The sequence below is a fragment of the Suncus etruscus genome, chromosome 12 (genome assembly GCF_024139225.1).
Source record: "Suncus etruscus isolate mSunEtr1 chromosome 12, mSunEtr1.pri.cur, whole genome shotgun sequence".
Lineage (NCBI taxonomy): Eukaryota > Metazoa > Chordata > Mammalia > Eulipotyphla > Soricidae > Suncus > Suncus etruscus.
Window position 1 is genome coordinate 22,046,554 of NC_064859.1, and position 14,909 is coordinate 22,061,462.

Sequence of the window (14,909 nt, forward strand, 5' to 3'; positions counted from 1 at the left end):
TACTTCTGGCTTACACTCAGGAATCATTCCTGGAGGTACTTTGCTCACCATATCTCTCCAGCCCCCCAATTACATTTGTGTATACTCTTATGGAGCACTGATAGGTTGGATTGGGTGCTAGGACTGAGGAGAGAACAAGACAAAGCTGAATGAAGAGTTGTTTCCTGAACCCCTAGACTATAGGCATTGACAGCTAAGAGGTGAGTGAGATGACACCTGGGAGAATAGGAAGAACAAGGTTCTGGAAGACCTGAGAGGTGAGGGGCAAGAGGACAGGGTGGAGGCAGCCAGATGTGATGTGAGCAGAGTAAAGCCTCTGGCAGAGGTAACGGGTGAGTGTTGCCTGAGTGCTGCTGTAGTCCCTGAGCAGAGATGCAGCACCCCAGGCCAGGTGCCCTCAGCCAACCGTGGAGAAAGTGCCTGGAGGAGTGGGGTGGAGTGGGTGGGCAGTTCCTTTGGAGGTCTGCACCCAGACCAGTCATCCCTTATTCCCTCACCTTCTGGGGAGGCCTCAGCACATCAGCCAGGCTAAAATGTTCTTCTAGGCCAAAGAAATTCTTCTGGGCTGGCCAGTTCAGAACCCCTCCTCTACCATGAATGCCCCTAGCTTATGCTCCCCTCTGTCCATTTTGGCTGTGTTGGGCTGTTTGGAATCCCTGCAGCCTACAGAGGTTGTGCATGAAGCTCTCACCCTCACCTACTGTTTCTGCCCTGAAAGCTACCTCGTGTCTTAGGCAGAGGTGGTGGGGAGCTCAATGTGGAGGACATGGTGTCAGCTCAGCTGTTATCTGAGGGTGAGCCTGCTGCTTGGGCCACCTTGCAAATGAAGAGAGCCTCTCTGTTTTTCTCCCTGTGCCTTTGGGTACCCCTAGTGTCCCCCTTCTCAGAAACAGAAGGTGAGTGATGACAGACCAGATGATTCTGAGGAAACCTCAGCAATCTGGAATCTAGGACAGAGCCCATTCTTGGTGAGGTGTCCCTGCTCAAGTGCCCTTGGCTGAAGAGTGCTAGCTCACAACCTCTTGCACAAATGGGGCTTGTAAGCTGTGGTTGCACTCTGGATCTGGAGCCTGGAGGGCCATCCCCACACCTTGGGCTGTGCCTTGCAGCCTGTGAGCCTATTTGTCTGTTGCTCGTTTTGCTCAGAGGGTTACTCTGGATCAGTAGTCCGTTTTGTTTACCCCTGTAGGCCTGGCCTGGCTTTCAGTTAGTGGTTGGCTGATAACCCTCCAGGCACTTTAACCTGTTAAATGATCCCTGCACCAAGTAGCCCTGTGGTAAGAGAAAAAGAAGGATGGTTTCCCCCTTGGGCAAGGCAGGTAGAAAGGCTGTGCTTGGAACCACTTGTGGCCAGCATTCAAATAACAGAGCCACAGAGCACAGCAAACAGGATGCCCAGGGGGCTGATCCCATCCCTGGATGTGGCCTCTGGTGTGTTTTGCACATGCTTGTACCAGGCTTTCCTGGAATGGTCTGGCGAGATTCCTTGGTGTTAAGGTCTCTGCCCTCTGCACACCTAAATACACACAAATCCCTTGCACTGTATCCTCATTATTTCAATTAGTATCTCAGACACCCTATTTAGTAGGTACTAGTATTAACCCCATTTTACAGGAAAGAAAACTGAAACTCAGAGAGGCCTGATATTTCCATAAGGTCACATAGCCAGTGGGTGGGGGCTTACAGGTCAGGTACAGGTACTGAGATTCCAGGACCATTTCTCATCCCTTCAATAGACAGTGAGACTCAGTAGAGAGGGATCTTGTGCACAAGCACAAGTGAGCAGTGGGTGAATAAAGGTCAGAGTTTGGCATCTGTGAAGGCCACATACACACATCTGTGTGATGAACCTCAGTCCAGACTATGGGCATTTGTTGAGCACTGTATTACAGAGGAGGAACTGAGTAGGTACCGGGGAAGTCAGCTCTACTCTTCGTTAGGTAACAGCCCACAGTGGTGGTGGCCAGGGGCCTAGCTGGCGGTGCAGCTGCATGGAATGGACATGAGCATGTCCTGGGGAGAGAATTCTGAAAATGGGTGTGGGAGGAAGAGAGAGATTAAGGGGATACAGGTGAGGAACAGAGAGATAGAGTGGGGAGGAAGAGGGAGGAGTGGGAAGGGATAAGAGAGGAAAGGTTGAGAAGAATTGGGGAAGTTACAGGCCAGATGGTGAAAATCTTTAAATCCAGGTAAAGAGCTTGGGTGGGTCTGTGGGCCAAGTGGAAGTTGCTAGAAGCCTTGAGCAAGGAGGTGGCTTCAGTGTGCTGCAGGTGGCTTGGTTTGGGTGAGAGCCAGGAGCTGTGCAGCAGTGGGACTGTTAAGGAATCCAACATGGACACTGGACAGCTGGGCAAGGCCCTCAGGTCTCCAGGATCCTGCCCAGCCTTCCAAGTGCTGGATCTTACCCTCTGTTCCTTGGAAACCAGCCCACTGCCCTCCCTTTGCGCCTCTGCACTCCCAGGCCCCAGGCAAGATGGATGCTGTCTACAGCCTATGAAGGATGAAGGGCAGCCGGGAGGTAAGGACAGCCAGTGCCCTCCTCTGACAGAGAGGAAACGGGGCCAGCTGAAAATAGTAGGAAAAACACCGAGTTAAAAATATGTGCACCCCAAATCTTCTATGGGTGTCGGCAGATTTATCAGAAGTGACAGCAGGGAAGGCTTGGCTGACTGCCCCACCCCTTTCTGAGACCCCCTCGCTGCAGATTTCTGGGACTCTGAGCAAGGGCCTGCCTGTGTGAGACTCTACTGGGATTGCCCTGGTCATCAGCAGAGCAGGCAGTTGCTCAGGTCACTGGCAGCTAAGGTCTGAGTGTGTCTCTGGGTGGGATTATGATGGTGCCTCCTGGGTGGTCCCATTATTCCTCCAGTACTCCTGGGTTTGGTCTCAGCACAGCAGTCAGAGCTTGCAGTGAGACTAGGCAGTGCAGTGTGACTCTTGGCTCTGGCTTTCTTGGCCCTAGCATGATTGACCTCTGGGTCAGGATAATTCTTTGTTGTGGGTCTCCAGATCTCCAGGTTGTTGGCAGATCTCTAGCTGCTTTTCACTGGGTCAGCTGTGCCCCTTCCAAATCAGGAAAGACATTGCCAAATGTCCTCTGGTTGCAGCCTCCATGATTCTAGCTGAAATTTATATCCCCCTTTTCCTCTTAGAATCCAAGTTAGAAATTCCTCTCTGCACTGTCTGCTATGTAGTTTATTTCAGTCCCTCTGGTCCCCTTGTTATTCTATGAACCTTTATGTAGTTCATTTCAGTCCCTCTGGTCCCCTTGTTATTCTATGAACCTGCTGGGCCAGCTTACTTTTGCAGCAGGACATTTGCTGACTATTCTGGCTTCCAGAACCATCCCCAAACCACGATCTGCATAACATATACCCTCCTGCAGGTATTTTTTTCCAGTGTTACTTCTAGGATGACCCCTTCCTACCTCTATAACTTTCATCTCAACCCCCTGTCTACTCTTCTACTTTCAGTATACTGCATTTGTCTATTGTACCAGAGAATGTGTTTCTTATGTTTGTGGCTTATACTCTGACCCCATTAGTTTGTAGGCCCAACAAAAGCTGAAACCCATGGTCCTTTTTTGTTCTTAATGTATTCTTAGTGTCTGGAACCACAAGCCACGGCTGTGGGAGATGCTGCAGTTGTAGGCAGAGGCTCTTTCTTTTGTTTGCCTGTAGAACTGAGAGATAACTTCACCCTACCTAGACTTGCAAATATACTTATTACCTGGGAAGATCCATGGCAACAAAATTAATGGTGAGGAATAATGGGATTGGCCCAATTGACAAATCTGGAAGATTTTCTGGGTTTTGTTTTGTGGAGGCATCCTTTGCTTTACAGAAGGTTCCCCTTCAGGCTCTGTTTAATTACCTTCTGGAGGTTGTTTTAAATAGGCTGTCTTTGCTGTCTTGGGAGGTTTGGAGAAGCAGCTTGGAAGAAGGCAGAGGGGAAGAGGAGCCAGCCAGACTGGTGGCAGGGCCTGGGTACTTGTTTCTCCGTCTGGGACCTGGGTGCTGGCACAGACAGGGCTCCTGTCTCAGCTCTGTTCTCAAGCCTTGGGGTTGACCTTCTTCCTTGTTCCTTGGGCTCTCCTTGGGCACGGAGAGGCCAGCTGAGATGCCAGTCATTTCTGAAATCAGCAAGTAGGGCCCCATAACTGCTACCTCTCACCCAGACTCCTTCCTCCATGGCCACCTTTGTCCTCATTCCTCAAGTTGAGAAATCAAGCAAAGGCCAAAGTCTCCTCTCCACACTTGCTTATTTATGGCTGTAGCCAGTGAGTTCCTAAGGGTTTGGACTATACATTTTTACATCCACACAATGGAATGAAGAGAGATGGACAAAGAGATCAGATCACACCTTGGATTCTAGTTTGAAGTAGGCCTGCCCCATGGGTTGATGAGAGGTGAAGACTGCCTGCCCTGATTCTCCCTGTCTCCTCCATCTCTTTTGGCCCCTCATAGAAAGCTATACATCCCAGGATGTTTACATGTTTGCACAACAAGCTTGTATAACTTCAGACTACCAGGAAACTTGTGGGTGTTGTCTGCTACCATTCCTACATCCTGTGGACTCACCTGCCTCCAAGACCTGTGGGCCCATTATCAAAAAGGAGCCTGCAGACTCTGAGGAGCTACACCTGACATCACAGGAAGGAGATTAGTTCCTGCCTCCTGATCCTTCTGCTTGATGAAAATTTAAAACCATTTAAATCTAAGGTGTGAGGTAACTTATGCAAGAAGAAGGAGCAAGTTGGTGTCTGATCCCAGGTCTAAATTCTCCATCCTGATGATGGTTGCTGTCTCCTAGGATGGGATGAGCCCCATTGAGATCAAATAATGTCAGAGAATTTACATTCAGGAATCTTGATGAGGCTTGGAGGATAATATGGGGTGCTGGAAATCAGTTTCAGGCAAAAAAAAAAAAAGTCATGCTCATTGGACTTTCTCTACAGCTCCTCCTTTTTCATATTTCTGAAATAAATCTATTGCCCCCCCAAAAATTGTGGGTGGCCAGAGCAATAGCACAGCAATAGGGCATTTGCCTTGGATGTGGCTGATCCTGGGTCAATCCCCGGCATCCCATATGGTCCCCCAAACCTGCCAGGAACAATTTCTGAGAGTAGATCCAGAAGGAACTCCTGAGTGCTGCTGGGTGTGACCCAAAACTAAAAAAAAAAAAAAAAAAAAGTTGTGGCTGAAGAGATAATACAGAGATTAAGGCACTTAATTAGCATGTGGTTTGAATCTTGACACTGCCTATGTTCCCCTGCTGATGAGTGGTGCAAAAGAAAGAAAAGTTTTTCAAAAGAAAACTTTTGCTGGGAAATAAGGGAAATATTCTTCCCCACACCCATCATTTTGCAATGAGCTGGAGAGACACTGACTGTGGTGCTCACACATGCACCCATTATTCAAGCTGCAGCATTTGCGCAAGGGCTCACAGGAATCACAGCCATTTGGAGAGTGGTGCTCCAACACATTCTGCTGTAGTGCCCCCCTAGGGGTCCCATACTAGCCACTAAGTCGCCCATCTTCAGTTGTAGTGCTCACAGGAGACCCACACTTCATTGCAATGCTGGAGCTTTGCTGTGGTGTTCTGGGTCACAGACACAAGAGCCACCGAGACCACGCTCAGAGCATGTAGGCAGCACTAAGGACTGACCGCATAGTCTCACGCTGTAAACGGCTGAGCCATCCCTGAACCTCTCCGAATTTTCCTTGACTACTGGTTTTTTTTTTTTTTTTCGTTTTTTGGTTTTTGGTTTTTCTTTTTTTTGGGGGGGGGTCTACTGGTTTTTTTTTTTTTTTCGTTTTTTGGTTTTTGGTTTTTCTTTTTTTTTGGGGGGGGGTCACACCCAGCAGTGCTCAGGGGTTACTCCTGGCTCTTCGCTCAGAAATTGCTCCTGGAAGGCTCAGGGGACCATATGGGATGCTGGGATTCGTAACACTGTCCTTCTGCATGCAAGGCAAACTTCTTATCTCCATGCTATCTCTCCAGCCCCATTAACTACTGTTTTTCAGCAGGTAGCATATAGTCAACCCACAAAATTTTTTTATATTTATTTATTTACTTTTGGTTTTGGGGCCACACACGGTGACGCTCAGGGGTTACTCCTGGCTATGTGCTTAGAAATTGCTCCTGGCTGGGGCCGGTGAGGTGGCACTAGAGGTAAGGTGTCTGCCTTGCAAGCACTAGCCAAGGAAGGACTGCAGTTCTATCCCCCTGCGTCCCATATGGTCCCCTCAAGCCTTGGGCAATTTCTGAGCGTTTAGCCAGGAGTAACCCCTGAGCATCAAATGGGTGTGGCCACAAAAACCAAAAAAAACAAAACAAAACAAAAAAAAGAAATTGCTCCTGGCTTGAGGGACCATATGGGACGCCAGGGATCAAACCATGATCTGTCCTGGGTCAGCCGTGTGCAAGTCAAATGCCCTACTGCTGCGCTTAGCCAGGAGTAACCCCTGCGCATCACAGGGTGTGGTCCAAAAAGAAAAAAAAAGAAAGAAAGAAAAAGAAAAAGAGAAGAAAAGAAAAAAATCAAATATAAATTTCCCTTATTTTTTTGTTTTTTGGGCCATACTGCTGCACTATTGCTCCAGCCCCCAAATTTTCCTTTTCTTGCCCCCTCCCACTTCCTTTCCCTAGAGTAACCAATATGGTTTTTTTTTGTCTGAGATGTCTGCCTACATATATTCTCTTTCATTCAATGCTAGTGGGACCTTGATGATCACTATAACTAGCTAGAGAAAATCAGTATAGTTGTGATTGTGAAGGATGAGACAGCCACATATTATGTGATTCTACTTGTGTAGAGATGTGGAGTGGTCAGATTCTAAGAGACAGGAAATGGGTCATTGTGGCCAGGCCCTGTGGGTCACAGACGTGGGCAGAGTAGTAAGTGCCTCCTGGTGCAGAGTATTACTAGGAGAAAACATTCTCATGGGATTGGAGCTGGTGCAGCGGTAGGGTGTTTGCCTTGCAAGTGGCTGACCTAGGATGGACCACGGTTCAATCCTCCAGCATCCCATGTGGTCCCCCAAGCCAGGAGTGATTTCTGAGCACATAGCCAAGAGTAATCTCTGAGTGTCACCAGGTGTACCCCCCCCCAAAAGAAAACATTCTTGAGGTTGATGGTGGTGTGGGCTGTAAAACATTGAGGATGGACTTGATGCCATTGAATTGTCATGTTTTAATGGTAAATATGGAAATGTTGTTATATTCTTTGCCAGGGTTTTTCTCCATATCCCCAATTGCAGTTTTCTTCCTTAGTTTCCCCATTGTTCTTTGCATTTGTTGGGTTGGAATGCTGGAATTTCAGATTGTTTAATAAAGTGATCTATTGAATTGATTGTATAAGAGTGACTAGAGGTATATTTGCTTTAGAGATTATTTTCCCAAGCATTCGAGGTTATCTGAGTATGATAGAAATTTTGCCAACTAATTCATTGTTTGTTCAACTGAGTTTTGAGTTGTATATTTTCAACAACAAAGAAATGTTAGGTCCAATCTGCCTGGATTTATCTGATATATCTGATATAAATTTATCTGATATAATTTGAAACGTCTTCATGCAGATGAGCTAGCACACTCTTGGTTTGGGAAGAGGAGGGTTGATAGGAGGGACCAGAGAGTCCGTCACTCAGCAGACGTACCTGAGATGGGGCGAGAGACAGCAGTGAGGTCAGGAACAATAGTGGAACTTGGAAGCAGCTTGAGGAAAGACTTTGGAGACGGCACTAGCTGTGCTTACAGGAGGGACCAGAAAGTCCCTCTCTCATCAGACATACCTGAGATAGGGCCATAGAAAGCAGGAAGGTCAGGACTGGTGGTGGAACACTGAAGCAGCTTGCTATATTCTTCACCATAACAAAGAAAGGGAAATAGCTTAAAATTCTACACAACAAGGGTACAATTAGTATAATGATAATTTATAATATATTTATTTAAGGTTTAGTCTACTCTGTACTGAATATATCAGCTAAATGGAGAGAACCGCGTGAATGGAGGGGTAGAGACAGGCACACAAGACAGAGGTGAGGGAGTCCACAGCCAGATGACTTAGCATTTGATCCTAGTGCTGCTGTGGGACTTTGAATAAATCCTTCAACCTTTCTGTGGCTCGGTTTCTACCTCTATAAAGTGAGGGATATATTAGTGTTTGCCTTGTTGGATTGTTGAGATCAAGTTAATAGTATGAAGTATTTTCTGTTTTAAAGGGTGTTTAATCTAGAACACTGAGACAACCTGACAGGAGAACAAGGAGGTCTTTATTACATTGGTTGATAGATCTAGGCTAGGTAGGCACCTGAAACTTAGATAAAACTCTGGGGCCCAAGAACCTGTTTTTATAGATGATTACAGCAAACTCATTCTTACTCAAATAATGTGGGGGCACACACACACATCATGACTTCTTATCTATATAGCTACAGGGAGTTGTTTATTGTGGGGTTTTTTTTTGTTTTGTTTTTTTTGTTTTTTCGTCTCACACCTAGCTGTGCTCAGGGGTTACTCCTGGCAGTCTCAGGAAACTCTATGGGATGCTGGGGATCAAACCCAGGTCGGCAGCATGCAAAGCAAATGCCCTGTCCACTGTGCTATTGCTCTGGCCCCCTCCCTTTTTTTTTTTTTTTTTTTTTTTTTAGTTTCTTAAAATTGGCATTTTGTTAGCTTGGATCAGGGAAGTTCATTGTAAGTGCAGAGGGTGGGCATCTTTAAAACTTTCCACCCACAAGCAAAATCATCTTTTTCAAGAACATGCTCTAAATCAATTATAAAATCAAAGATCAATTTCATAAATTTCCATCACTACTTTACAAAATGAGAACAGAGAAGCCTTCTTTTCAAACCTGATGAGGGGGGGTGAGTGAATCAGTTTGAGGGTCATTAAATAACTCTGCCCCACCTCAGAAACCTTAGAATGAAGCAGGTGGTCAAATTAATCTGAAATGACTCAAAAAGGCATAATTATAGCCATTCCCTACTTAGTAAAGGGATTGCAGTTTGAAGGGTTCTGCTACAAGGTGAACTTCAGTGTACCAACTGGATGACTAATACCTACTCTTCCAGCCCAGCAGGCTTCCGTGGTATATTTTTATGTTGAGATGACAGCATTGTCAGTGAAGGAAGCATAAAGAAATGACTCTTTTATCAGATCTTAAATGTCAACTGTTGCCTCCATTGGCCTTTCCCTTGATCCTCTTCCTGCTCCCTTACATGAGCACTGACCTTTGCTTTGTTCCCACTCTTTAAGTTCTTAATTACCATGCTTTTAAATTTCTCAATGTGTAGTTTTATAAAGGTTTAACAAATCTTACATGGCGTGTGCCTTTCAATTATTGGAGGCTTTCGCGTTGCATTGAAGATTTTTTTCCTCAGTGATTGTGCTCCTCAGGATGGATGTTGTCTGAGATTCAGTGAGATTCAGTATTCATAACATTTGCAGGAATTGAAAATTACTCTTTCTCTTTCTGCATTGCAAAGACCCATACCTGTCATTTGGAAATAACTCTCCCTATTAACATTTTGCAACAATCAGAATAATAATAATAATAATAATAATAATAATAATAATAATAAGAAGAAGAAGAAGAAGAAGAAGATCTATTATAGCAAAAGCACTTGTTATGGGTCAAGCATGCTTCAAGCACTGTTCATGATGAATCATCTACTGCTGCCCCCAAGTGACAAAGCTCTAGTACAATGTTAGAAGCAAGGCTATTATCTCCACTGTACAGACTCCAGGATGGAAACTCAGAGGTAGAAGAGGCTGATCCAGGACTCCAGGTGGCCTGTTTAGCTATGAAAAAATTCTATTATAATCCCCTCTAGGAGTTCTGGAAGACAAGTCAAGCGTCCTTATTTAAACCACAAGTTCTGGGGCTGGAGCGGTGGCACCGAGTGGTAGGACAGACTGTGGTTTGAGCCCCCAGCGTCCCATATGGTCCCCTAAGCCAGGAGTGATTTCTGAGCGCATAGTCAGGAGTAACCCCTGAGCGTGACCAGGTGTGGCCCCAAAACAAAAACAATAAAACAAACAAAAAAACACCCCATATACATATATACCTGGGTATACGTAGAACAAACTGGGGTAGAGATCTCTCTAGACAGCACAGCAAGTAGGGTTCGTGTATTGCATGTAGCTCAACTGGTTTCAATCCTTGATACCCTATATGGCCTGTTGAGCACCTATGAGTGAACCCTGAGTGCAGAGTCAGGAGTAAAGTTTGAGTACTGCCAGGTATGGCCCCAAACCCAACCAAGCAAATAAACAAATGAATCAACAAAGAACTTATAGAAACATACCTCAAAAACTTTTCAAGTGTGTGGTAGCAATTGAGAATATCTGAATTAGGTGAGGGCTTGAGTAATGTTTTGTATGTTGGAGATCTGGATTTGATATCTGGTTACCTCACCTGGTACCCTGAGCACTGCTGGGAGCAATACCCAAACACTAAGGTTGTAGTCCCAATCATAGCTGGGTGTGCCCCAAATAAAATATTAGCATAGTGAGATCTCCTGACTCTGCTGTTCTGGGGGCAGGCAGAACAGCATCTCTCTCTTATGTCCTCCGGAGCTAGAGTCCTTGGTTAGAAAATGTGGTTTTTGAAAAGAAAATAAAGGACTGTCAATACTTCCCAGGTATCCTGGTCTGGGCTGATACCTCTGTGGCTCAGAAAGGATAAGTTGGGGAACAGATTCTTCTTTCAGAATGAACTATAACAGCTCAGTGCCACACCCAAAAGAAATGGCCCAGCTCCAATCAAATAATATATATGAATAGCTAAATCTCTCAGATAAGATTAGGCTACAGAGCTGAAATTTCTAAGACCATTTTTGGGAAATAAAATTGGGTCAAAACCCAGAAATCCCTTTTACAGTCCTTTCCTTAGAGAAAAATAGCCAGCTCCTCCACCAAGATCCAAAAGAAAATAAGAAGCCACCTTTTTTGTTTGTTTTTTTTCTGGGGGGTGGGCACACTCGGTGACACTGAGGGGTTATTCCTGGCTAAGTGCTCATTAATGGCTCCTGGCAGGCACAGGGGATCATATGGGGTGCTAGGGATTGAAGCCAGGTGCATCTTGGGTCAGTTGCATGCAAGGCAAATGTTCTTCCGCTATGTTATCACTTTGGCCCTGGAAGCCATCATTTAAAAGGCAGCCAGGTTCAGTTTTATAACTCTGTGGTACTCTCAGAAAGGGAGGGCGTAATATTACCCTTTCTGCATGAACTACAGCAGCCCAACACCTTATACTCTACACTCTGATAGAAATAGTCTAGCTCCTCAATTTAACCTTATCAAACTTATAAGATACCAATTTTGTTTCAGATATATAAATCTTGGGCAACACCTCTATAATACCTCAATATTTTATAGTAATGTAAACTCAGTAGTATTACAGGAAATCTAAAAGTAACATTACATAGTAATCTAGCAAGCTAAGTGCACCTCAACAGTAATACAGAAGATTCAACTAGCACCAATCGCAGCTCAATAAATTATTAGACTGACTTCAGTAATTGACCCTTAATTTTATTTATTTATTTTGGGTTTTTGGGTCACACCGGAAGTGCTCAGGGGTCACTCCTGGCTTTAAGCTCAGAAATCGCTCCTAGCAGGCTCAGGGGACTGTATGGGATGCTGGGATTCAAACCACCGTCCTTCTGCATGCAAGGCAAACACCCTACCTCCATGCTATCTCTCCAGCCCCGACCTTTCATTTTTTGATAATTCCATTTGTACCTACATGGATGTAAATTTGTACCTACATGGATGTGGCCTATGGTCGTGGCTGGGAACTTGGGAACACTGGTGAAAAGAAGGTCACATTGGTGGTGAGTTGGTATTTGATTATTTAATGCCTGAAACAACTGTATTATGAACATTTTGATAAATCAATTTGGTAAATCACGGTGTTATAATAAAATCAGGAGGATAAAAAAGAAAATGTGGCTAAATGACAGAGAAATTCAATGTCTTTTTTATCTTATGTTAAAGCCTTTTACTTCAAAATCTAAAACTTTAATAAACTGATACATCTCTGAATATGTTTTTAAAAACTGTGGCTTTGCTAGGGTCAGGAATGAAGCTCAAGTGGTAGCATACTCTTGAAGCATGTGCAAGGCCCTGGGTTTGATCCCCAGGACTGAATGGCCTCCAGAGTGGCACTGCTAGGTCGGGAATGCCATCACCCACAAAAAGAAAAGAAAAAGTGATTTTGAGAGCTTGAACTGATATATACTTTTCATTTGGGCTCTTTTTTCCTTTCTTTCAGCTCTGGAGTGCACAGAAAATCAAGCAGGTAATACAATCTGCATTATTCTCTTTCCATCTTCCCTCCACTGCTGATCCTGGCCCTGCTCTGCCTTGTCAATTCATCGGGACTACTGCTGCTACTTAGTTTTCCTCTCTTGAGCATCCCGGCTGCTACACTTAAAACCTGGGCCTGCCTTCCTGAAGACTGGACCTCAGATTAGTTAGTCTTTCCAGGGGTCTCCAAGCTCTTCCGCTATAGCTTCCACTAAGTCCTGGTTAATTGCCCCCCCTTTTTCCAAGCACTGTTTCAGAGGGTCTTCCAGGGGGACATGGCTCTCCCTCCTACATGCACTGTGTGCTTCTGTTTTGTTTTCTTCTGAGTGTGACAAAGGTCTGAGCAGCCAAGTCTAGACACTATCTCTGGTCTTCAGGGTTATCCTGAGGGAAACTCCTGGGGCGTTTTTCCCTTTCCCTCCCCTCCCCTACCTGCATCCCCTACCTATCCCTCTCACCCCTCACCTTGACTTTGATCCTGCTCTTGCCAGGCAATCCTACACCCTGATACCAATGAGAAGATCTTCATGCCCTTCCGAATGTCAGGTAAGTCTGGGGGCCTTCTGGTTCTGCCCAGCTTCTGCCACAGACCAGGGTCAGGCACCTACGACACTGGTGTGCCCAACTGGAGGGGCAGCTTATCACACAGATGGGCAACAACATTTCATCTCAACTCAACAAGGCAAGACTGGCCTGGCCTGGTGTCAAATCACCTATAGGGCTTTTTTTTGGGGGGGGGGGGACAGGAGGTTCCTGTCTGCCTCTTCTTTTTTTTTTTTTTTTTTTTTTTTGGTTTTTGGGCCACACCCAGCAGTGCTCAGGGATTACTCCTGGCTGTCTGCTCAGAAATAGCTCCTGGCAGGCACGGGGGACCATATGGGACACCAGGATTCGAACCAACCACCTTTGGTCCTGGATCGGCTGCTTGCAAGGCAAACGCCGCTGTGCTATCTCTCCGGGCCCTGTCTGCCTCTTCTACTTGAGCAGTAGAAGCAGTGGTACAGTGGGAGCTGCACAGGGAGTCAGGGGTGCCTGGCTTTTGGTAACAAAGTTCTTAGGTGGGCCCACAGTTCCTAGCAAAGGAGCCCCTGGCATGGCATCTGCTCCTACTACTTCTGCACCTGCTCTTCCCTGCTCTGTCAGGACTTAACCTCCAGATTATCTGCTCCTGCATGAACTCAGCCCCTTCAGAATGCAGAACTCAGCTGTACACTGAATTCACACAACTGCTCATATAAGAGAACACAAGACAGGCAGGGGGCTTAGGGAGGGAATCTAAGACCCTGGCCCCTTCTGAGAAGTCCCTGCCCAGAGCCCTAGATGGACAGTCAGCCTTTCTGATCTTAGCCAGTTAGAAAGTGCTAGAAAGCACAACACCTCCAGCTGGGCTAACTGATTGACTTATTCTGTTCTTATTCCAAATTCATGTTTTTGATCTGTTTATCTTTGCCAGGCTCCTAGAATGGGTCTAGTTCCTCGTTCAGAGGGTCCTGCTCTCTGCTGGGTGGGACATTTCCTTTCCAGAAAGATCATGAAGTCAGGGGCATGAGCGACAGATGTTCTAGGCAATACACAAAGGTGTTTGGTAAGAATGTATGTGGGAGCTTTGAGTCTCCCAGATGAAATGGATAGAGAGTCAGCAAAAAAGAAAGTGCTGGGGTCCAGCAATTGGGCAGCCTCACCTGCAAGAATGGGCTCTCTGAGATTCTGAGGGGAGTAAGACCTAATCAGGGATCAGAGAATGAAGTCTGGAGGAGCCCTTAGGTTGCTGAAATCTGAACTGGGAAAAGATTTAGAGATCAGAGATTGCTTCCTGTCTGCTCTGAGCCCCTTTATCCAGGCCATGGAAAAGAGCAAGTCCAGAAGGTTCTTCCAAATGTCTCAGTCAAGAAGTGGATGAAGAATGAAGGGGGTTGGTGAGATCTGACTTTTCTCTGCCCTCTCATAGGTTACATTCCTTTCGGGACGCCAATTGTAAGTATTTCCTTTCAAAGATTTTCTTTTCTAATGTATTTAATATATAATCATATATATCATTGCTAATAAATAAGTGAGATGTTGATTTAGGTTAAATTCCTAGAGGGAAATTTTTGTAATGAATAGCTTTATATTGTTTGGGGGCCAGAGAGATAGCACAGCGGTGTTTGCCTTGCAAGCAGCTGATCCAGGACCTAAGGTGGTTGGTTCGAATCCCGGCATCCCATATGGTCCCCGGTGCCTGCCAGGAGCTATTTCTGAGCAGATAGCCAGGAGTAACCCCTGAGCACCGCCAGGTGTGCCTCCTGCCAAAAAAAAAAAATAGCTTTATATTGTTTAATTCCTTTGATGTGTATTGTCAAACTAATTTCCATAAAAGGTCTGTCCATTCCACCAACATGGATTCTCATCCCACACATTCTCCTTCTGAGTATTGGCACCAGCATGCTGATGAGTAGGAAGTTGCCCCCAAACCTTGAAAAATGAAAAAGTAAAGGTATCTCCTGAGATTTTAAATTTGTTGAGGAAGGTCAGAGAGACAGTGCAGCAGTAGGGCACTTGCCTCACCCGCAGCTGACCTGGGTTCAATTCTGGAACCAGATATGGTTCCACTAGT

The 14,909-nt window shown here is 45.6% G+C and overlaps 1 protein-coding gene across 2 annotated transcripts in view; it reads left to right on the forward strand.

Moving 5' to 3' along the window:
* SFXN5 (sideroflexin 5) overlaps nucleotides 1-14,909 on the forward strand; it is a 129,664-nt gene that overhangs the window by 32,036 nt on the left and 82,719 nt on the right. For both annotated transcript variants that reach the window (XM_049785084.1, XM_049785086.1), the window contains exons 4-6: nucleotides 12,282-12,308; nucleotides 12,808-12,862; nucleotides 14,265-14,290. In XM_049785084.1, coding sequence (XP_049641041.1) covers nucleotides 12,282-12,308; nucleotides 12,808-12,862; nucleotides 14,265-14,290 — 108 coding nt within the window. The remainder of the gene's footprint in view (nucleotides 1-12,281; nucleotides 12,309-12,807; nucleotides 12,863-14,264; nucleotides 14,291-14,909) is intronic.